General features: G+C 44.3%; 1 protein-coding gene across 1 annotated transcript in view; it reads right to left on the bottom strand.

The window, feature by feature from the left end:
- The window catches only part of BEGAIN (brain enriched guanylate kinase associated), a 145,668-nt gene that overhangs the window by 10,865 nt on the left and 109,982 nt on the right, over positions 1-24,821 (bottom strand). Inside the window, exon 5 of the mRNA XM_060277359.1 lies at positions 762-869. Coding sequence (XP_060133342.1) covers positions 762-869 — 108 coding nt within the window. The remainder of the gene's footprint in view (positions 1-761; positions 870-24,821) is intronic.

Raw genomic sequence — 24,821 nt, 5'->3', positions numbered from 1 at the left:
AGAAGCTAGCATGGCCAATGGTTAGGGATTTAATTAATTAATTTATGAATCACTTTCCTGCGGAGCAATTTTCAAAGCAATTTTCACAATAGAGGATAAGGGCCATAAAAGCTTTGACAATGAAGCATATAATGTAAAATGATTTCATATATATATATATATATATATATATATATATATATATATATATATATGGTAAAGGTAAAGGGACCCCTTACCATTAGGTCCAGTCGTGATGGACTCTGGGGTTGCGGTGCTCATCTCGCTCTATAGGCCGAGGGAGCCAGCGTTTGTCCGCAGACAGCTTCCGGGTCATGTGGCCAGCATGACAAAGCCGCTTCTGGCAAACCAGAGCAGTGCACGGAAACACTGTTTACCTTCCCGCTATAGCGGCTCCTATTTATCTACTTGCATGTTGATGTGCTTTCGAACTGCTAGGTTGGCAGAAGCTGGGACCGAGCAACGGGAGCTCACCCTGTCACAGGGATTCGAACCGCCGACCTTCTGATCAGCAAGCCCTAGGCTCAGTGGTTTAGCCCACAGCGCCACCTGGGTCCCTATATATATGGATGAGATGAGGATGATGGAGTTTGGAGTCCAACAACATCTGGAGAGCCACATGTTATCCACCCCTGAACTAATAGAGAAAACCTCTTAAAGCAGCCACACTGATACAGGTAAGTATCCAGCAACCCACAATCTCAGATAACATGTATTTCCATACGTGATCGTGACAAATAGCCACTATTCAAAGTACTTACATTATCTTCTGACAATTTATCAATTGTCACCTTGGCTTCTATCAAATGGTTATTGAGGGCTATTATTTCGTGGCTTAAAGCTCTTTTTTCTTCTTCGTAATGTTGGCCCTGCGTACAAAGACAATTCAATCAACATCTTTCCCCTCACAACACGAGCTGTCAAATGCTGTTTCCCCAAGCTAAAGAGCAATTGTATGAAACGCCACCCCCCCTTCTGAATATTTCCTTTCCTATGCTGTGTTCTCTTCCTTACTAAACAGCATATGACGACAGAGAACTGAAAGCATACTCGTTTTGCTTTTTAAAAGACACGGGGCATTTTCACTCATCGGTTCAGTCTGATTCCAAAGCTAGACATGTGGAATTGGTCTGTAATTCATAGGTAGAAGCTTCATTGACAAGAAAGTATACAGGCGACGCTCAACTTATGCTAGGTTGCCTTTCTTGGGATAGTGCATAAAGCCAAAATCGTGTACAGGTATTGTGGGTTCAATGGTGGGTGGGCTTACCAAAATACTTTATCCTGGATGCCCGTCTCCTTTCTTTTCTTTTCTTTTAAAAAAACCCTCTTTTTTTTGCCAAGTGTGTAAAGCTAAATGCGTACAAGTTAAATGCATGTAAGTTGCAACTGTACCTAATTTCTCTCCCATTCATGGCAGACACATTACAAGCCATTATTTCAGCCTCTGATCCAAAGTGCAGTTTTACTTTCCTACTGGAAACTAATGTACTCTGTGGAAGCTCTTAAACCACCAGAGTCAAATGGCAGTTGACCTACACAGCTGGATTAAAAGTATCCCAAGACTCCTGAAACAAAGTTCTCAGTCTATGAAACAGGTGGAAGCTGAGCGACATGGCTGCTGAATAACATGAGACAGCTCTTGATTGGACTGTACCATTTCAGGCTGCAGGGTTCCAGACAAGCCTTCTCCTAACACCCTAATTTTCTATGTCTAGAATTAGATAGGAAAGGCAACAGATTGACTGCCAGCATTAGCCTGACCCAGTCAGCCATTGGCACTGTAAAAGGAGACTCCTTTGCTAAGCTGAAATTTTGATAGTATACAATAGATAACAAACTGGGAATTTAGTAAATAACACCTGGCTTGGTGACCACCTCTTATCAGTAGATGCCAGCGGACATGGAGCAATGGATTCAAGCTACAAGAAAGAAGATTCCACCTAAACATTAGGAAGAACTTCCTGACGGTAAGAGCTGTTCGGCAGTGGAATTTGCTGCCAAGGAGTGTGGTGGAGTCTCCTTCTTTGGAGGTCTTTAAGCGGAGGCTTGACAGCCATCTGTCAGGAATGCTTTGATGGTGTTTCCTGCTTGGAAGGGGGTTTGACTGGATGGCCCTTGTGGTCTCTTCCAACTCTATGATTCTATGATCCTCAGGATGAAGAACGTTTAAGCCCATTGCTTAAGGTTCCCGTTCGAATCAGTTGTTTCCCAGTCAACTAATTCATTTACACACTTTTCTTTTCTTTTTAAAAAGTGTGTAAGAGTTATTGTGAAAATAGGCTGGACTGGTTCTCTACAGTCAGCCATTTGCTAAGTCTGGGAGCCTGCAAAGACAAAATTAGGTTATCCATTCCGCACATTTGCTTTCAATATGGATGGCTTGTTTGCTGAAACGTGCTAATTCTGCAAAGCAGGGTATTCATCTGAAGTGTCCTGGGATCTGAAATATCTATTCTGTCTGCTGACACACACATCTATACACTCCATAATTCTCCAGAGGACGTTTTCGGATTTGGGGGTGGAAAAGAAAGAAATAGAAATTGAGGGAAGAGGCACATGCAAAATTCAGCAAGGTTATAGTCCGAATACAAAAAAAGAAGAAGGGTGTCTATTTAAGGCCATTTGCTGTGACTTTCTTTTGCATACATTACAATGTCTATATTAGCATTAGAAGCAAATAATCCACCCTTTCTTTCCCCACCCCATTCTCTTTATTGCTATCTTCATCACTCAATAGATGCACCAAGGATACCATCCCTAATGTAAAGCAAAAGAAATAAAAGGAACTATACATTAAAAAGATAAACACAGTAATGGAAACACAATTCACAGTCTGTTGAAACAGAAACTGGCTTGCAATGTTCACCCAATAATCCATGTGGATTTCTGTTCTCTCGTACTTTACTGCACTGGTACTGTAGCCAATTTTTCCAAGCGTCCCACCTGCTTTCTTTAAAGGAAAATGAATGGATGCTAGTGCAAGTCTAGATAGTACAATTACTCTTCAGCCTAGAAGTCCATTGAGGACAGGGGCTGAGGTCTCCATTCTACACTGCGTTTCACATTATGGAGGGTTTTTTTGAAAAGAAGAAGAAGAAGAAGCCTAAATCCTCTAGGTGAGGAAACACTTTTGTTATCTCACTAAAGAAGAATCCCCAATTGGAAGGCACACCATAATTGAAAGCCTGATTCCCCAAGGCAGCACTGTAGGCAGAGCATTTAATTATGTAGGGCAATTCTAACCTATCTATCTATGCCGCCCAAACTCAGAAAAAGACTTTCTCATTTCCATCTGCATGAGAGTGTCATTTTTTGCAGTTGTTTCTTTCCTGTCTCCCTTTTCCTTTTTTTTTAAGCCTCCCTCCCCCCTCCCACAACTCTTCACATGTACTTATATTCCTACGGGCGACAACTCTGGTCTCTTCAGGGAAACGTTCCTTAAACTTTGTGAGCTCTGTGGAATTTGTAGTAATATTTATTCTTGATTAAGTATATCGTGAGTTTTATCTGAAATTCACCAGTGTCCTTTCTCCCCTGCATCCATCTGAGATAAGCATGGCTGAAGATGTGGTTTTATGTAATTGATTTCTTCCATTTTTGTTGTGCCTTTCCTCCCTCCAAGGAGACCAAGGTAAGCACAAGCGTTCCCCTGAACCCTGCATTTTTATCCCAACAGCCCTGTGAGATAAGTTAGGCTGAGAGATAGTAACCAGCTCAAGAGCACCAAGTGAGCTTCATGACTGAGCAGGGACACAAACCTGGGTTTCCCCACTGCTGGTCCATCACTCAGACCACTGTACCATACTGCTTCTTTCCTACATGGCATAAAAGGAGAAGCCATGAATATACTGTGGGTGGTATTCATAGAATCATAGCATTGTAGAGCTGGAAGGGACCCCAAGGGTCATCTAGTCCAACCCCCTGCAATGCAGGAACCTCAGCTAAAGCATGCATGACAGATGGCCATCCAACCTCTGCTTAATAACCTCCAAGGAAGGAGAGCCCACCACCTCCCGAAGGAGTCCGTTTGACTGTCAAACTGCTCTTACCGTCAGAAAGTTTTTTTCTGATGTTTAGTCAGAATCTCCTTTCTTGTAACTTAAAGCCAGTGGTTCATGTTCTACCCTCCAGAGCAGGAGAAAAGAAGCTTGCTCCATCTTCCATGTGACAGCCCTTGAGATATTTGAAGATGGCTATCGTATCTCCTCTCAGTCTCCTCTTATTCAATGCCATTCTACTCAGTAACGCTGAAGTTACTGGACATGACTGAATTAGGTTCACTCATTTCAGTGGGCCTACTCTGAGTAGGGTTTAGTTGAATATACAACCCTCTGGTTAGAAGCCCTGGAGTCGAGGCGCTTCTATTTATTACATATCTATCCTGACATTCTTCCATGGGGATTATCTCCCATTTTATCTTCCCAGCAACCTAACATCTGCATTTAACCCAACAGGGTTGTTGAGAGGATTAAATGCTGGAGGGAGAACTATGTTTGCCACCTTGAGCATCCTTGGAGTAAAGTTAGGGCATGAATGTGATAAATAAATAAAACCATTGCCCTTTAGCAACCAACTGAGTTTGCCAAAAAAACCAATCGCCTCTTCAGCCTTCACTTGCGACACTAACATTTTCATTGCCGCATGCTGACTATTCCCATTCTTTCTTTGAAGAAGCTTTCTTGCTTCGAGAAGTTCAGGGCCCCACTCCCTCCAATATTTACTATTAAAATGAAACATGAAAGATTAGGTATGATAAGCAAACCAGAGTCTTCTCCCCAACGTCTTGCTTTGTATCAATATGACACAACCCTTCCATCATCACCTTCTGTATCACTGATAACTGACAGTGTGGGGGAATTATTTGTACTGTGGGCCCTGAACAAATATCAAGGTTAATTATCCGCGTGTGTGGAACACAGGGCTATGATATAAAGGAGATTATTAAAATCGGAAAGTGGCAAACTGCTCACACTAAGCAGCTCCTGGGTGATTTCAAAGCACGCCAGAGAGTGATTTCTGCTTCGTTCCCACCTACCCACCCACCCACAGATTGAATTAGCTTTGTCCTGATCAACAGAAGAGGGACAATTATGGCAATGACAGGTCATGTCGCTCCAAACAAATTCATAGTATATGGATCATAAAACCTGTGATGTTAGTTCGGCTTGATGTTTTCCACACACACACACAAAAAGGGAGGCCCGGCCTTGTTTCAAGCAGAGCAATTCCAAGGGGAGAAGGCAAAAGAATAGGAGTGTAATTGGCAGGTTATTAGCTCTGCAGACTGGCTCAGAATTCACTCTGCCTATAAAGAAGCCGTCTCAGAGTGAGCAAACAGTGGTTTCTAATGTTCCCCTGGATGTTAATTTTTGAGAGGTTATAAGATCCGGAAGCCACAAGTGAGTACTGTACATGCAACAGATATAAATGTGTACGTTAATGAGAGCCGAGGAACTGACCCAGATAAGAAGAAATTGGTTTTAGTGGCTTGTTCTTAGAACATAGGGGTAACTTGGACTTGGAGGAGAAATTCAGTCTGGCTCATGTATGCCTAATCTGTGCTTTCTGAAACAGTACATGAATTGATAAACAGCTAGACCTAGAAATCTGAACTTTTCTGAATTTTGTAATTTCATTATTATTATTTAGTTATTACCGTGTTTCTCATAAAATAAGACGTACCTATAAAATAAGCCATGGCAGGGTTTTCATGCATTGAAAAAATATAATACATACCCTGAAAATAAGCCGTAGTGCTAACGGTAGGTGCAGTTCTGGAGGGCGCCAAGGAAGAGGAAGAGGCCTGTTGGGTTGGGGCCCAGAACTGCTGCAGCCCCGCCAAAACACCCAGCAGTGCGTGCCGACAAAGCGCCCAGCAGCGCCGCGCAGAGCACCCCGAGCCGCAACAGGAGGAGGGGGATTCAAAGTGCTACAGAGCACTGCTGGGTCCCGCTGGCTTGGGGCTCCATGCGGTGCGTGCTGTGGGCCCCGCTGAAGTGCCCAGAAGCGCCATGCGGAGTGCCCCGAGCCAGCGGGACCCAGCAGTGCTCTGTAGCACTTTGAATCCCCCTCCTCCTGTTGCGGCTTGGGGCGCTCTGCACGGCGCTGCTGGGCGCTTTGTCGGCGCTTCAGCTGCAGCAGCAGCAACTTACCGGTAATTAAAAAAAATAAAATAAGACACCCCGCCCCAAAATAAGCCATAGGGTTATTTTCTTGAGTAGAATAAATATAAGATAGTGTCTTATGTTATGAGAAACACGGTACATCTAAAACCCACATTTCTCTCTCTAAGGTGGCATACATGGCTCTCCCCCTCCTTATTTAATCCTCACAGCAAATAACACGGCCGACTGGGGATTTGAACCCTGCACTCCCAGGTCCTGGTCCAACACTCTAACCAGTTGGCTCGAATTTAGTTCTCTGCAATGTAGCTCTCCAACCCAAATGTGCATGGCAATCCATATGTTACAGGAAAATATGTGTGGAAATGCCTTTACTGGTTTGAATGCAAACCTGCCAATTATTTGCAATCCCTGAAACAATAGGCAAACTGTAACACAGCTATCCTAAGAAATTCACACTTCTCTGAATTTTTGTAATTTAGTTCTCCAACCAAAAATATGCAGAAAAATCCACATAGTTGGGGAAAGTGTGTGTGAAAGTGCCTGCAGTGGTGAAAGTAGATACAAAAATGCATTATATTATAAATAATGTGCATATTAGGCAAAATGGGATTTTAAATGTAAACTTTAGTGTGCTGACAAATTTTTACAATTTTTTTTTGTTTTATTTTAAGCAAAGTGATGTGGAAATATGGCAAACTAGGGTTGACATAGTTCAAAAAGTGAAAATCTGGACACAAAAGTTGTTGAGCTATTTTTCAGGAAATTCGTCAAAAAAATCAATGCTTCCGATGTGGGCTGCCATACGCCTGGATGCCATTTCCGGTGGACGAATCCCAGCATACCTCTGGGGTGTATGGCGGCCCTAGGCAAACTGAACTTAAGATGGGAAAAATAAGAACCAGGAGAAATGAAAAATGAGAGATTTGCTCATTCCTGGTCAGAGCCCTCGTATGAGGATGACGGGTGCTGCGCCACTAGCACCACACTACCCAGGTACTTACCACGAGGAAAGGCCATAGCAGAAGGTCCCAGTCTCATTCCCTGGTATATTGAGGTATGGTCGGAAGAGACTCCTCGAGAGAGCCACTGCCAGAAAATACTGTGCTTGATGGACCAATGGTCTGACTCGGAAGAAGGCAGCTTCCTCTGCTGTTATGATATATATGAATCATAGAATTGCAGGGTTCTGATTGCATTCCCATCTATTTTGGATGCGTTACAGTGTGGAGAGTATTTGGTAGTTTGATAGGATGGATTGCATCAAGTTTGTTAAAATGCCCCTACAGTGGTAGATTGGCTGGCTAAACGAAGAGCTTGAACCTTGTGGAATAAAGATTTTGTTCCATTTGCTCATGTTGTTTAGAGACACCCTCATAAATATTTGCATAGCTTCTGTAAAATAATTGAAGATTGCTGAACAAATCCTAATCATGTTAATTTCTGTTAGCAAACAGAGCAAAGCAACAAAAGCAATGTTTTCACTTTGTAGCTCTGATCTGGAATTGCTAATGTTTAAGTGTCTATTAAGGTGGCAGAACAAGCTAAGATTTATGACACAGAATTATAAACCCAATCACTCATATTTCCGTTTTCATCCTCTCACCTCATCCACAAAGCTTACACAGGTAGTCTTAGGAACACAATTCTCTCTCTCTCTCTCTCTCTCTCTCTCTCTCTCTCTCTCTCTCTCTCTCTCTCTCTCTCTCTCTCTCTCTCTCTCTTACACACACACACACACACACACACACACACACACACACACACACACAGAGCTGCTGCTGCTGCAATCCTGTCTGTAATATGGGGGAAATAATAATGATATACTTTTCCAGATTTTTTGCAAGGATCGCAGAGAAAATGCATGGGAAGCTCTTAAATTGAATACCTACTATATAGCAAACCACATAGCCTCCTCTTTGGCAATCAGTATTGTACAATATCAGCAATTCAATGATGTCACTTCCAAGAACATCCTGATTTTGACTCTGGCAAAATTGGATTTTGAGGCTACTAAGTAAAAGCATTCTCTTTAAGCCAAAATCCCAGAGACATCTAAAACCATTCAGAGCTTTTGCCATTGCAGTTAGCTCAACACCAGTTGTAACTGGGAATCCTATGGAACTCAGACAGAACCTGCTTATTATAGCTGTACACTTAGTGACTTATGTCTACAGGTTTGGCTAAGAAAGGTACCGTAATATAATACAAGGCACTAACTTCTCTCTATTTTTTTTATATGCATTCCTTTAAAAGGCACATCCCACATGGCAGTTGAACCCTGTGTAATTTGTATTTCTCCTTTACCTAAACTTATGATTACCCAAGTGATTTAAGCATCCTCCGGGCTATTTGGATAAATGGGGTCATGGTGTTCTGGCCTTTTCTCTTTATGCTAATGGAAAGATACCATGAAAGACATTCTGAAGCTTGCAAATTGCTTCCACTGAAGCACTTAAGTGAGGAAGACTCATAACCTTCACAAGTCAGCTTCTTGATTGGAAGAAGACCGGAACCCTGGCACAGTCTCTGAAACCCGAAGAGTTGAGAAAGTTAAAAGTGTACAAAAGACAAAACACACAGTTTTGAAGGTCCATTCATCTCCTGCAATCACCTGGGTGGGGATGAATGAATGTAACAATTTCAGTTTCTTTCAGTCTTGCATTTCCCCAATTTTGAGTTCTGTTTGCCACATTTCCTTAATCAGCTTGCGATTTATTTATTTTTAAGTCCTCAAGAAAATTTGTCAGTATGCCAGAGTATCTTTCTCCTAACATACACATTTATGTATGGAATTTTGCCGAATATAAACAATTTGGGCAGGCTATTTCCTCTAATATAATTAATCTTTACTTGTCATTTTCAAAAAATATGTATATTTTAAAGCCTGCTTCACCCTATTACAAACATTTTGGGTTGGAAAACGTCCTGGAATGGAGATAGAAAACACGTAGTGTTTGGCAATAGCTAAACTAAATAAGTAAACTATCCATGTCATCCAAAATTACCCTAAATATGCAACTCAGAGCAAAAATGCATGATAGCTCACTTGGTAGAGCATGAGACTCGTAATCTGAGGGTTGTGGGTTTGAGCTCTGGGTTGAGCAAAAGATTCCTGTATTGCAGGGCATTGGACTAGATGACACTTGGGGTCCCTTCCAACTCTACAATTCTATGATTCTATGTACCTGTCATTGAGCGTTTGGGAGGCATTCAATTCAATGCTAAGAACACCAAGATTGCAGGTTCAGTCCCTATATGGTGTGGCTGCAAATTCATGCATTGCAAGGGGGTTGGACTAGATCAGTGGTGTCATAGAATCATAGAGTTGGAAGAGACCACAAGGGCCATCCAGTCCAACCCCCTGCCAAGCAGGAAACACCATCAAACCATTCTTAACATATGCCTGTCAAGCCTCTGCTTAAAGACCTCCAAAGAAGGAGACTCCACCACACTCCTTGGTAGCAAATTCCACTGCCGAACAGCAGTGTCCAAACTTTTTTCAAAGAGGACCAGATTTGATGAAGTGAAGGGCCAACCAAAGTTGTTGACCTTTTTTTTAAGGTTGAAGGATCTTTTTAGGATTTTACCCCAGGAAGTAAACTGCCACACGGGCCGGATTAAACCGAATTAGGCCCCCGAAACGGACTTTGGACATGCCTGGACTAGATGATTCGTTAAAGGTAAAGGTAAAGGACCCCTGACCATTAGGTCCAGTCATGGACGACTCTGGGGTTGTGGTGCTCATCTCGCTCTGTAGGCTGAGGGAGCCGGCATTTGTCCGCAGACAGCTTCTGGGTCATGTGGCCAGTGTAACTAAGCAGTGCACGGAAACACCGTTTACCTTCCTGCTGTAGCGGTACCTATTTATCTACTCGCATTGGTGTGCTTTCGAACTGCTAGGTTGGCAGGAGCTGGGACTGAGCAATGGGAGCTCACCCCGTCGCGGGGATTCAAACCGCCGACCTTCCAATCAGCAAGCCCTAGGCTCTGTGGTTTAGACCACAGTGCCACCCATGTGATGATCTAGAATTCTATGATTCAACCTTCATTTTACTCAGATCCCCAATCTGTTTTTATTGTGGATTATAGTAAATAAATCTTGATATTTAAACAGTGTGCATTCACTGCCACATTTATAGGGCAAGCCTGTCATGCCCATACAGATCTATGCCCCACTGTGTTCAAGGGGGCTTACTCCCAGGTAAATGGATATAAGATTGCAGCCTAAAAATCAGTCCAAACCTGTGTGAACCTGAAAGGCAATGTGGTGTAGTGGTTAGAGTGTTAGAGATTAGGACTTGGGAGACCAGCCTTCAAATCCCCAAGAAGCTCGTTGGGTGACTTTGGGGCCAGTCACTATCTCTTAGGGTTGCTGTGAAGACAAAAGACAAGAGAGGAAGAACTACGCATGTTACCTTGTGCTCCTTGCGTAGCTTGGCCCTTGTTGTTAAACTGTTTTGATTGTTGCGACCCACCCTGGGAAGGGTGGGCAAATAAATATATAAATAACTTGGAAGAAAGTCATAGGCTTGTCGAGCTGTAGAGTCCGAAGGGACACCCCCCCCCCCCGGGCACCTGGCTCAACCCCCCACAACACAAGTCCCATGGAGGGAGATGAGACTCACACTTGTATATCTTATTGGGGAAACAAAATAAAAAAATTCCTTCAGTAGCACCTTAAAGACCAACTAAGTTTTTATTTTGGTATGAGCTTTCGTGTGCATGCACACTTCTTCAGATACACTGAAACAGAAGAGCCACCTGGGATGAACAAAGACATAGGATTCTTATCTCATTATGCATGATCAAGCTTTCTTTAGCACCTCAGCCCTTGCTTTCCCCCCGCAGCACCTATTGCAGTCATCAGCAGTCGTTAACAGCCATCAACAGGTTTACCACTCGTACCAGCCCATCACCCATTCCCACCCCCACCACCCTCTGAATATACATAAGGGTCTGGCTCTTCTGTTTCAGCTACCTACCTGTAACTAGAATTATTGGGTAAAGTGTGTTGTGAGCTTAAACAACACAGAGATAGTTTGTAAATTAACAGTAGCTATAGACCTCATAAGCAGAAGTAGCGCTTTTACGCTTGGGAGGATAACACGAGCTCCTTCTCTAATCTGTTGTAGTCCGGTTGATTATAGCAGCTAAAATAGCCTCTTTGATGAATAGTGGTTATTTTTGTATTTTTAATTCTATAGAAAGAAGCTCTATTTTCAGTTTGACAAAATGATGGAGAGCCCTAGATTTGCTGCACGACTACTTTGCTGATTGCTCAAAGCTGGCAATTTTGTTGCAATCTCAGCTTTTAACGGTGATGGGTTAATAGAAAGCTGATAGCTCACAGGGAGATTGTAACAGCAATGTAAAAACAGTCAGGTCGCTTTTCTCTTCCCCTTTTGTAAAGCAAGAGGGCTCATCCCCTATTTTAAGGATTGCCCCGGATTTTAAGCCTTCTGCTGTTACAGAATAGCATCCCCATAGAACATTTTTTGCTTCCCTTCATTTCTACATGCTCATTGGCTTATTATATTCACCGTTCTTAGTTCTTTGGATGATTTATAAACTACCCTTTACACAAGCCATGGGGTGGTCAAATAAGATACAAAGAGCCCATCAAATAACACCATCCTTAAAATGCACAACAACTCGTAACAGCTCACTAAATACCAATTTACAAATAACAGCAGCTAATCCATTTATCAAAAAGAAGCCATCTCAACCATTTGCCTGAAACTATAAAGAGAAGAGGCCAGATGCATCATAAAGGTAAAGGGTAAAGGGACCCCTGACCATTAGGTCCAGTCGTGACCGACTCTGGGGTTGCGCGCTCATCTCGCATTATTGGCCGAGGGAGCCGGCGTATAGCTTCCAGGTCATGTGGCCAGCATGACAAAGCCGCTTCTGGCAAACCAGAGCAGCACATGGAAACACCGTTTACCTTCCCGCTGTAGCGGTTCCTATTTATCTACTTGCATTTTGACATGCTTTCGAACTGCTAGGTTGGCAGGAGCTGGGACCAAGCAACGGGAGCTCACCCCGTCACAGGGATTCGAACCGCCGACCTTCTGATCAGCAAGCCCTAGGCTCAGTGGTTTAACCACAGCACCACCTGGGTCCCTCATCCCCTATTTTAAGGATTGCCCCGGATTTTAAGCCTTCTGCTGTTACAGAATAGCATCCCCATAGAACATTTTTTGCTTCCCTTCATTTCTACATGCTCATTGGCTTATTATATTCACCGTTATTAGTTCTTTGGATGATTTATAAACTACCCTTTACACAAGCCATGGGGTGGTCAAATAAGATACAAAGAGCCCATCAAATAACACCATCCTTAAAATGCACAACAATTCGTAACAGCTCACTAAATACCAATTTACAAATAACAGCAGCTAATCCATTTATAAAAAAGAATCCATCTCAACCATTTGCCTGAAACTATAAAGAGAAGAGGCCAGATGCATCATAGCAGGTTTTAAATCAGAGGTTGGATGGCCATTTGTCATGGATGCTTTAGTTGAGATTCCTGTCTTGCAGTGGGTTGGACTAGATGGCCCTTGGGGTCCCTTAGAGAAGATTCTACGATTCTATGATCAGCCAGGGGACTCAAAGTTGCCATGGCCTTCAACATAAGCTTCACATTACCCCCAGAAACAGAAAATATCCATGCTGGCATTTTGCGTTTGGAAAAGGCAGAAATCCAAATATCAGCTGAAGATTCCTTGTCATCTTCAGTCATCTTTGCACAGCTATGATCTCAGCTGATCAAGAGATACCAGGAACCTGTGCTTCTTATTAGCATAACAATGCACATTCCTTGAGTATTGCACCGTTGCCCAACTCCGTCTATAAAAGATATGCATGTCTTGTGATTTTAAAATTACTTCTTTTTATATGAATTGATTGAAGGCTACTTTCTCTATCTAAGGAAGCCCTGACATGAGTTCTATAGATTGGAATCAAAGACCACTATGGGCCCAACTGCACCATATGTTAAGTGCATGGTTTATAGCTTTGCCTCCTAATTCTTTTTAACTTCTAAATACGTGAGGGGTGGCAGTTTGTTGCTGCTGCAGGAGTCACAGCATGCGGTAAGGGGACATAAGAAGATTGTTGTTGTTTAGTCGTTTAGTCGTGTCCGACTCTTTGTGACCCATGGACCAGAGCATGCCAGGCACTCCTGTCTTGCACTGCCTCCCGCAGTTTGGTCAGACTCATGTTGGTGGCTTCGAGAACACTGTCCAACCATCTCGTCCTCTGTTGTCCCCTTCTCCTTGTGCCCTCCATCTTTCCCAGCATCAGGGTCTTTTCCAGGGAGTCTTCTCTCTTCTGGAGAGCCAGTGTGGTGTAGTGGTTAAGAGCGGTAGACTCGTAATCTAGGGAACCGGGTTCGCGTCTCTGCTCCTCCACATGCAGCTGCTGGGTGACCTTGGGCTAGTCACACTTCTTTGAAGTCTCTCAGCCCCACCCACCTCACAGGGTGTCTGTTGTGGGGGAGGAGGGGAAAGGAGATTGTTAGCCGCTTTGAGACTCCTTTGGGTAGTGATAAAGCGGGATATCAAATCCAAACTCTTCTTCTCTTCTTCTCTTCCTATGAGGTGGCCAAAGTATTGGAGCCTCAGCTTCAGGATCTGTCCTTCCGGTGAGCAGTCAGGGCTGATTTCCTTCAGAATGGATAGGTTTGATCTTCTTGCAGTCCATGGGACTCTCAAGAGTCTCCTCCAGCACCACCATAATTCAAAAGCATCAATTCTTCGGCGATCGGCCTTCTTTATGGTCCAGCTCTCACTTCCATACATCACTACTGGGAAAACCATAGCTTTATCTATAACATGAGAAGAGCCAAAGGTCTAGTTCAGTGCTCTCTTCTCCCAATGGCCAGTCAGGTGCGTCTGGGAATTCCCACAAATTGGATCTGAGCACAATAACACCATCTCCACTTGTGAGTCTCAGCAACTGGGTTCCAAAGGCAGAATACTTCCAGCTGTGGAGGTTGTTGTTGTTTAGTCGTTTAGTCGTGTCCGACTCTTCATGACCCCATGGACCATAGAACACCAGGCACTCCTGTCTTGCACTGCCTCCCGCAGTTTGGTCAAACTAATGTTCGTAGCTTCGAGAACACTGTCCAACCATCTCGTCCTCTGTCGCCCCCTTCTCCTAGTGCCCTCAATCTTTCCCAACATCAGGGTCTTTTCCAGGGAGTCTTCTCTTCTCATGAGGTGGCCAAAGTATTGGAGCCTCAGCTTCACGATCTGTCCTTCCAGTGAGCACTCAGGGCTGATTTCCTTCAGAATGGATAGGTTTGATCTTCTTGCAGTCCATGGGACTGTGGAGCTGTGGAGGTAGCACATAGCAACTAGGTGTATTGATAACCTTGCCCTCCATAAATGTGATCAGTCTAATCCTTTTTAAGAATCTTCCAAGTTAGTCACCATAACTCTCGCTTGTGGAAACGAATTCCTGTAGACATGGAGGTAGGCGAATTTAATTTTCATTATATATTTTTGCATTTGACAATATTATTTAAGATCACATGAGAACTCTAAGACATTATCTGACAGGAAAAGCACTGTGCACCTCTGAACAAACCTTTATCTCCCCCTTTTATATTAGCACAAGAAAAAAGAAATGGTTTCTTGAAGTTTGATGCATGACAGGTTAGGTAACTTTGGGGAATTCTGCTGGGTAAGCTAAACTCTATCTGGAACCAAATATAGGAAACTCTCTTGTGATGTATTTATCATGGCCATCATTAGACCCTTAAAAGTTGTCTCTACCATTCCTATAAGAAGGAAGAACACAGAATTTCATCCCTAGCTAGCTCCCCCACCCCTGCTATATGCGATTTGCAGCCAGAAGAATATTAGTGTTTGAACCATTGTGGAGCGTATTATTCGGTGATCTGTCCAGCAGTTGTCAGTGCTTGTCATAGCTCTGGTAAGGAGCACATCACGGCGATCTTTAGCACGGACAATATCATAGTCTAAGAGGTGCCAGTGGTTTGACCAAGGATGCCTCCATGAAGTTTTAAATTTATTTTTCTGTCAAAAGAGTGTGTTGGTAATAACAGGGTTGTGTGCTGCACATATCGTCAAAAGTAAGATTCCGTTCTGGTTGCTGTTGCCAACTCCTTCTTTCCCAATAGTCCCAGGCCACAGATCTAAATCTCACCCAACTCTTGCATTAAAAGATCCAGAATTGGCCTCCACAGACACTTACAGACCCATTGTTAAAACCGTGTTTATGGAATCTTACTCGGATACGAGTGATCGCCGAGAAGAAGAAGAAGAAGAAGAAGAAGAAGAAGAAGAAGAAGAAGAAGAAGAAGTGTTTGAGCATTTTTCAGGATGTCTATATGTAGACATCTATTCACTGTGGGAGAATGACAGGGAAAAGTCATCAGACGACAACTTTTTTTTATTTTCATTGCCAGCTGTTATTGTAGACGAGCTCTTTGTACAGTTTCTAGAGGAGGAGAGAGCAGAATAGCACAAGGAAAAAGTAAATGCAACAGTCTCGAACTGCTGCTCACCAGTGGACCCAGAATGTCCTTTTAGGGGGGTAGCAGACCAATTAGAAAGTGTTTTTCTTGACAGCTCTTTAGAGCTGACAGAAGCTGAAACGTGCTGAAAAGGGCACCAGTATTATAAGTTTCATGCTTTTGTCAGTTACTTGCTTTTACAGCCCTTTCCCTGATTTTACAACCGAATGATTTGAGGTGCTGTGGGCACATTTGAAATTCTGAGAGAGTGCCACAGGTGCCAGCCACAAACTGGTTGCCATGGGGGCGGGCGGGGCATGGCATAACCCCAAACGGCTGCTATCGAGGTGTGGCACAACACAAAATGGTTGCCACATCTGGAATCATAGAATTGCAGAGTTGGAAGGGACACCAAGGGACATCTAGTCCAACCCCCGGCAATGCAGTAATCGCAGCTGAAGCGTAAAGCTTGTTCAGGGTAGGAGCTGCAGAGTCAACGCAAACAGGAATGGAGCAGGAAGAGCAAACTTGTGGATTTTTGAGGGGATATTTTACTGAGACCTTTTGTGGGTGCCACAGCAGGCACCAATGGGTGCTCAGGCACTTCTAGGCACTCCTGCCTTATAGGGTGACATGAGACGTATCATCAAGCGACAACTATGCTCCTTATCTCTCTGTTGTGGAGATCTTCCGAAGGGGCACCTCTGGTGGTTCCTTGTGCATTCAATGTTTGGTTCCTATTCACTAGGGACTGAGCCTTTAGGGTAGCAGGCCCTGCCCCACGGAATTCCCTCTGAGTAGAAGTTCAGCAGGAGCCAGAGGCTGCCTCTTGTAGCATTAAAGCATGTGCAGAGTTCAAAGAAAGAGACACACACAAGAGCCTTGACCAGCAAAAGCTGAGAGAGAGAGAGAAGAACAGAAGTGGAGTGAAGTTCCTCTCTCAATCCTCCCAGGGGTTTTTTTTTAATTACAGAAAAGAATTTGTGTCATATAATTCAAACAAGCCAATGAAATTTCTACAACACATCCCAGGACAAACCCACAAAGTTTCCACCCATCTTCCCCGTGGATGGTCAAGCATCAAGGAAGACTCTGAATTGCAATAAACAAACTCAAACCACTTCAGTACAGGAAACCCTGCTTACCTAGTTCTGGCCATCCCTTATCTACCAGAACACCTCAAAGCACTCTAAACAGGAAAACAGGTGTTATGTACTGAGCTGAATCATAGAACAATAGGATCCAGAAACAGCAGTCTGATTGGTCCGCAGGAGCCACCCAATCCAACTCCAGGTGGAAGTGAATGCGCAACCTGATTGGCCTGCAGGAGCAGCCAATCAGGCGGCTGGCAGAAGTGAATCCGCAACCTGATTGGCCTGCAGGAGCAGCCAATCAGGCTGCTGGCAGAAGTCAATCCACAAACTGATTGGCCCACAGGTGTAGCCCTGAAGTAGCCAATCACGCAAAGCCCATTGTGTAAATAATGTATATAAGCAGATGGTTTTGGGAAAAGGGCATTCTCCTTCTCTTCTTCTCCTTGATGACTACGAGCTGAATAAAGAGCATGAAATTCACTCTCGACTCCGAGTATATTTCAACAGGAGAGCAGGAAGAGAGAAGGAATTTACAGCTACCTAAATCCTGAGAGCAATCAAGGAAGGCAGGAAGAGAAAACAGGTCTATTTAGCATTTCTATGCTAGAGATAGAAATCAACTACAAAGGGACAAAAAGGCCCTTCTGGCAAAAGAGAGAAATGGGTCAAATGGTCAGAGAATCATTTCAGAGCCTCCACAAGCTTTCCATATCACAGTATGGCGAATGCAATGATATGAACATATCTTATACAGAACAATGGTATCCTAGGTCACTTAGAATCATAGAATCATAGAGTTGGAAGAGACCACAAGGGCCATCCAGTCCAACCCCCTGCCAAGAAGGAAACACCATCAACACCATCAAAGCATTCTGGACATATGGCTGTCAAGCCTCTGCTTAAAGACCTCCAAAGAAGGAGACTCCGCCACACTTTTTGACAGCAAATTCCACTGTCAAACAGCTCTTACTGCACAGAAAGTGCTACCCCACAATGCTCCACGGCCGCGGAGCATTGTGGGGCAGCACTTTCTGTGCTGTGCTTGCTGTGAGTGTGGGCTGAAGTTAGCCCAGGTCCAGGTCCAGGTTTTTTTCAACGGAGGCAGCTTCGCTGCTGCTGCTGTTTCGCTTCAGCCAAGCAGGCTGAGGCGGAGCACAGCAGGCAGTGTCCCTGCCTGTCGTCTCCAGCTGCCCTGCTTCTGGGGGGCAGCTGCCCCCCTGCCCCATGCTGGGTACACCCATGCAGGTGTCTACTCCAAATGGTATTGTTTGGACAGGCCTTTGCAATATTATTTTCTGTTTATAACAAAACTGCATTAATTGATGAGATTTTTTTATTTTAAAAAGCAGTGTTAATATGGATGTGCCTGATGATTTCATTATAACATTGTATGCTGTATACCACCTTGTTATACTTTTATGAAAAGCAAGAATGATAAGAGGCAAACAAACAATCTATAATACGGCACACAAAACAGGTCATCCTATTTTGTGGTCTCCGTTTTGCTTTTTCCGCATTCTCCCGCCGCAAAGGTCCTGAAGTTGTGCATCCCGTTTTCAGCATCTCTTCCTCATGCTAATTCCACCTTGGCTCTCAGGAAGACATTTAGGGATCTCATCAAGGGTAATTAGCAATGCATTCTATTTATTCTGTAGCATACCAGCTATTTGCTTAAAGAGCTTTCCTGTTTTGCTGTAACTGCCAGAGCCCAAGACATGTAGCCTGTGGAGACAATTTCTGGGCACAGAAGATGCTATGATACACACTTTTCTTTTTGCAAGGGTCAGGGAAAACAAGTTGTTGATCTGTATTCAATCTACCTCGGGGCATTTATCTATTATAGAAATCTGTTTCCTGACAGGAGCAAAAATCAGATGAAAAGGAAGCAGAGAGAAGCTCTTGGGCAGAGTTCCAAAACGGATTCTCTTCCTTAAACCCAAGTGAAGATATTAAAGCAGGAGCGGGGGATTTTTTTCCAGTCCATGGGCCCCAGTCTCTTCTGGACCACCTTCCGGGGGGGGGCATAGGTCAATTGTGGGCGGGACCACAGGCAAAAGTGGGCGGAGCAGTAGATGTGACTCAAATCTTTCTAAAGCAGGCTTTCTTCACATTGACACATCCTTCTCTATCCAGGGAAGCAGCAGGCATGATGAGATTTCAAAGACATAGTCTAGCCAGGCAAAAAAAGATTCAAGGATGGCCTGCTAGGGATATGGCCAAGGAAGAACACCAAGACCCAGATAGAGAGGTCAGGAGAGATGCATTTGGTCCCCATGAGCTTCTTCATTCCTGTGTTACAGAAATGTCATGCTACCAATCCACCACGGCTGCTATTTGCCAGGCTTTAAAGTAAAATGCCTATTGGTTCAGGAGCCACAGAAAATCCAGACACAAAAGTTGAGCTTTTTTTTTTTTTTGGAGCTGTTTTTAAGGAAGTTCATCAAAATCTAGACTTCCGACAGGGGTTGCCATACACCTGGATTTTCCTGGACTTTTCACTGATTTCCGCCAAGACACTGATTCAGACTGCTGTATTCTGGCTATGTTTTCTGCTGCTCCAGAGAAGCGGACATGGAGCAATGGATTCAAACTACAAGAAAAAAGATTCCACCTAAATATTAGGAAGAACTTCCTGACAGTAAGAGCAGTTCGACAGTGGAATTTGCTGCCAAGGAGTGTGGTGGAGTCTCCTTCTTTGGAGGTCTTTAAGCAGAGGCTTGACAGCCATCTGTCAGGAATGCTTTGATGGTGTTTCCTGCTTAGCAAGGGGTTGGACTGGATGACCCTTGTGGTCTCTTCCAACTCTATGATTCTATGATTCCCAATGTCGTCATGGATATACAGAACCCAATTTATCTGAGCTTTTACTGATCAAAGCATTTTTATACATGGTTAGTTTAGGGGCTGTATTGGGTAATCAGCCTATTGCAATTTTTGCCTGTGCAGCAAACTGAGCTTTTCTGTTGTTTTTATTATTCATAATTTCTGCAGAGCTTTCCTGTGGACTATTTCTGTATCTCATTAGTCCTCCTAATCAGGGGTGCCATTTCAGTAGGAAGAGGAGCAGCATTCAGCAATGTCCAAGGAGCAGCTTGTAGATGCATTCAAGGTTAAATTGTGAAAAACTGCAGCAATCTATTTTAGGAGCATCCGTTTCCCCCATACCTCATAGGAAATCAATAAAGAAGACAGAAATTTGGTTTAGAACAGATTGGCTTGCAATTGGATTCTGGGTGCATGAAGAGTCTTAGCGATTGTATCCAGGCTCTGGAACATTTTCCTCTGGGGAGAACTGCCTGGTGTCCTTGTTCTTTGGCTTCTCCAAACTCTTCTATTACTACATTCATACCTCAATTTCCCTCAAATTAGCTCAAGGTGGCAGACATGGTTCTTCTCCCTCTGCATTTGAACCTCACGATCGTTCCCAGGTTGGTTCAACAGTGAATCACAGAGAACTCTGGGAATTGTAGCTCTGTGAGGAGAACTAGGGCCTCCAAACAACTCTCTCAGCATCTCTTGTAAATGACAGCTCCCATAATTCTTGGGGGGGGGAGAGAGCCATGATTATTTAAAGGACTACAGCCTTGCTTTAGATATGTGGTGCAAATGCGGCTTAAATCAGGGATGGGAAATCTGCGCCCTTCTTGATGTTACTGAAGTACTACTCCTTCATGCTCTTAGAATCATAGAATCATAGAGTTGGAAGAGACCACACGGGCCATCCAGTCCAACCCCCTGCCGAACAGGAAACACCATCAAAGCATTCTTGACATATGCCTGTCAAGCCTCTGCTTAAAGAACTCTCCATCACTTTGAAGCCAAAATATGAGAAACCATCTTCCCAGACACAACGTTCCCATTTTTATTGCAATTTTATGCCATGGTTCCCACCAAAAAGCACTTTTATGGGGGCATGGTGCCCCAAAATTTGGGGGTGTTGCACGAGATCACAGACCGGGGGAAATGCTTTTTCGGAGGGAAACCGATCACAGCAACCAAGATGGCTGCTGTCCTCTCACCATAACAAATGGAATGTCCCTGTTTTTCCGGGACACCCATTGGATATAATCCCTGCATCCCTGAACCTTGACTATGCTGGCTAGGGCTCATGGAAGCTGGAGTTCAATAGCGTCAGGAAGGACATCTCTGCATTAAAACACATTATGAAGATTCATGACCATACCATGAAAGTTATTTGCTGTAAATAAGCATAACAAAATGTTTTTAGATTTGCACCCAGATTCACAGTTCACACCTGCTTCTGAACAGAATTGGAAGTGCATGCAAATTCTTCATGCAACGTCTTCATGTAAATTCCTCACCCCAAACAGCTTTTGGTATAAGGAGTGTCTGGAGTTCTGAAGTCTATCTTATATGTAAATCGGTCTCTGTGGTCTTATAAAAATAATAACAAAATCTCCATTATTCTTTTCAAAGAGCTTCAATCCAGATGATGATATTTAAGTTTTTAAGATTTAGGTGCCCCCGCCCCAATCATGTGGAGCTCTCTAGGATACAGAGAAAAATAACTTCATAAACATTTTTCACTACCCAAGAGAGAGAGAGAGAAATTCATTAATATAAATTGCTCCGTTCCGTTCTTCTCTCCCCAATCCTCTTAATTTGAATCGTGTTTTTAAAGCCAATGTGTCAAATAAATGAAACCTCTTTAACCCAAGCGTAATAACTATATTAAATAACTTATATTGAAAAAAATGTAAGTGTTAAAGCGGGGTTTGTGTGTGGAATTATGTAAATTGCAATCCTGGGAAAGGAAGGAAGAAACAGCTTTGGCTTCCGAAACCTCTTTAATATGTTACTCAAGTTCCTTTTGCCTCTGTTTGGTTTCCCCAGAGCAGCCTGTGATCCCAGCTGCTCGTAATAATTGTTCCATGATGCTCGTATTAATGGTTAGTTAACACACAGAAGAAGACCAATAATTCAGCTCCTTCAGAGGTGTGGACCGCAGAGTGATATACATCATTATATAAGACAGGAGACTGCCAACCTTTTGGGGGGGGGGCATAAGGACATTTGTAAACAGGGGGAACTATTGTGGGCACCTCTCCTCCTTTTCTGTTGGCTACAATGGGATGCTTCTTTCAAGCCAAATTTCAACAGGGACAGAGGTCCTAATGGGCACTAGGGAATGACTTGGTGGGCAGATGCGAAGACAGCACATTGGCAACTTCTGACGTAGGCCATGAAATTGCTACTGAGGAATCTCTGTGTGGCAAATCACTGAATTGAAGGACCTCCTAGACTGAGTCTGCCCACCCAGGCTGATCACTGGGTAGGTTGATGAATGTAAACTTCTGCACGAACCGGAATTCTGGAGAAGGTAGATCTTGGTTTGACCTTGTGAGGAAATTCATACACACCACCAGGGGCGTAGCACGGGAGGGGCGTTGGGGGTGCTCCGCCCCGGGCAGCGCATGATCCCGAGGGTGCCCCAGAAGGCGCGCCTCACCCCGCGGGTGACGTGCCCCGCTCCAAAACACACGCCTCGCCCCCAGAATGCGCGCCAGCCCCACCCCGCCTGCTCTCCGCCCCTGGTGGCAGAGCATGAAGCTACGCCAGTGCACACCACCAAGTCCTCTCAATTGACTTCACTGCCGCATATGCACCAACATTTCACAAAAAGGAATCAAGGCATTTCTTGCCCAATAATGCTGCCAATGCCAATGTTTGCCAGCTTGCACCCCACCCACAATCATGCTAACAATGCTTTCTGACTTGCACCCTCCCCACAACTATACCGTCTATGCTTACCTGCTCACACCCACAGCCACATACAACCACGCTATTGATGCCATCCCTTGCCCACCACCTTACCGGCTCGTGCATGTGTGTGCCCGCCAGTGTGCGCCACTCTGAACGGCCACTCACCCGCACACAACCAGCAGCCTCCCACTCGCTGCTACACATGAAGAGTTTGGATTTGATATCCCGCTTTATCACTACCCAAAGGAGTCTCAAAGCGGCTAACAATCTCCTTTCCCTTCCTCCCCCACAACAAACACTCTGTGAGGTGAGTGAAGCTAAGAGACTTCAAAGAAGTGTGACTGGCCCAAGGTCACCCAGCAGCTGCATGTGGAGGAGCGGAGACACGAACCCGGTTCACCAGATTACGAGTCTACCGCTCTTAACCATTACACCACACTGGCTCTCACATGCACGAGGAAGGCCACAGCGATGTACTTCTGGAAGCTGCACCCCTCCTTGTGCGTTTGTGGCAGGTGGTGACCAGCTGGACAGGAAGCAAAGAGTGTGTGGGACCAAGAGAGAGTGAAACCAAAACACATGTGTATTTCGGTTCAGTGCACTTTTGGTGCCCCTTAACTGAAATCCTGGGACATCCTGAGATGGAATCAGAAGCCGGTTCAGCTTCTGTAATTCCAGGATGTGCTGGTAAAAACAGGACAGTTGGAGGGGCTGTTGTCTTGCTAGTGGGCTTCCCAGAGGCATCTGGTTTGTCACTGTGGGAAATAGGTTATTGGACTAGATAGGCCTTTGGTTTGATCCAACTTGGCCCTTTGTATGTTCTTATGCCATGTCATCAGAAACTTGGGAAGCTTCTTCAGTTGGGTTATTGGTCCATCTAACACGGGTGGCGTTGTGGTCTAAACCACTGAGCCTAGGGCTTGCCGATCAGAAGGTCAGCGGTTCAAATCCCCACAACGGGGTAAGCTCCTATTGCTCGGTCCCAGCTCCTGCCCACCTAGCAGTTTGAAAGCACGTCAAAGTGCAAGTAGATAAATAGGTACCACTCCAGCGGGAAGGTAAACGGCGTTTCCGTGTGCTGCTCTGGTTCGCCAGAAGCAGCTCAGTCATGCTGGCCACATGACCCGGAAGCTGTACGCCGGATCCCTCAGCCAGTAAAGCGAGATGAGCGCCGCAACCCCAGAGTTGTCCGTGACTGGACCTAACAGTTAGGGGTCTCTTTACCTTTACCTTTAACCTTCTAGCACAGATGGAAAGCAGCTCTCCAGAATTTCAGACAGGATATCTTAGCCCTACATGGAGGTGCCAGGGATTGAACCTAAGACCTTCTGCATGCAAATCATGTGATCTGCCACTGAGCCACAGCCCCTTCCCTTCTCCTAAGACCATTCAACAGTCAAGGAACCAAGTAATTACAGAGTCGTGTACCTTCTCCATCTGCCTCACGCCATGCTAAATGAAATTGTTTTGGCTTGTTTTTAAGCCGGCATGAAGGCGGTTTCTAAGGACGGGTCTTGGCTTAGAAAGAACAAAGAGGCATTTGCCTGACAGCTGAGGCAAATGAGCTGCCCGCTTTTCATCTTTCTTTCAAGGCTGGTTCAATGTGCAGGTCGTGTTCATGCCTCATTAGCAAATGAGTGCAACTCGCAGAGGCCGTTTCAACTGTTTCTTTGTGCAGCTGTGATGGAGGAAGATGCTTTCAAACATTTCAGGGCAGGGGGAGAGGTTGGGGGCGGGACAGCGCAGGGGGAATGTAAAGCAACACAGAACAAATGAGGTTGAGAGACAAGAAAATGAGAACAAAATGAAGCAAGCTCTAATGAGCCTTGGTGGTGGAGAGACGTTGTCAATGAACTGTCCGTTTTTCTGAAAATGTATTGGAAGTTGTTGAATGAGGGAATGGGGATTTTGCCAGCCCCCAAATCTAGCATTTAGTGTGAACCAAACCACTTGAACTCACTTTAAAAATCCATCTAAAGGATTGCTAAGCTTTGTATCTTAATAAATTAAGGAAGGCCAAATCTATGTGCAGGAATCTGGAAACGAAGGCACTCTCATTGGGTAATAAGACCCTGATGCCTGCAAATTATTTATTTGATGCATTTATCCCTCAATTTATAAACTGCTTGTCAACTAAAAGTTACCAAAGCGATGCACACTAAAACCAAATAAGGTACAAAATGAGATACAAAGGCTCACAAGCTCAGTAAATCAAAGGTGACAAAACCATTTCTGCAGTTGTGTGATTGTGGTTCCATATGTATGTGAGACACCATATTCTCTTTCTCATCTACTGAATCATGGGGCAGAAGTTATAGGCAGATGTTTTAGAAGGTGCTTTGGGTCCCTATCTGATTAAATTCACTTGTTTTGAAACCACTAATGGTA

This window comes from Zootoca vivipara, chromosome 1 (assembly GCF_963506605.1).
Source record: "Zootoca vivipara chromosome 1, rZooViv1.1, whole genome shotgun sequence".
NCBI lineage: Eukaryota > Metazoa > Chordata > Lepidosauria > Squamata > Lacertidae > Zootoca > Zootoca vivipara.
The sequence above is the reverse complement of the archived record's forward strand: the minus strand, read 5'-3'. Positions and strand labels throughout refer to the sequence as shown.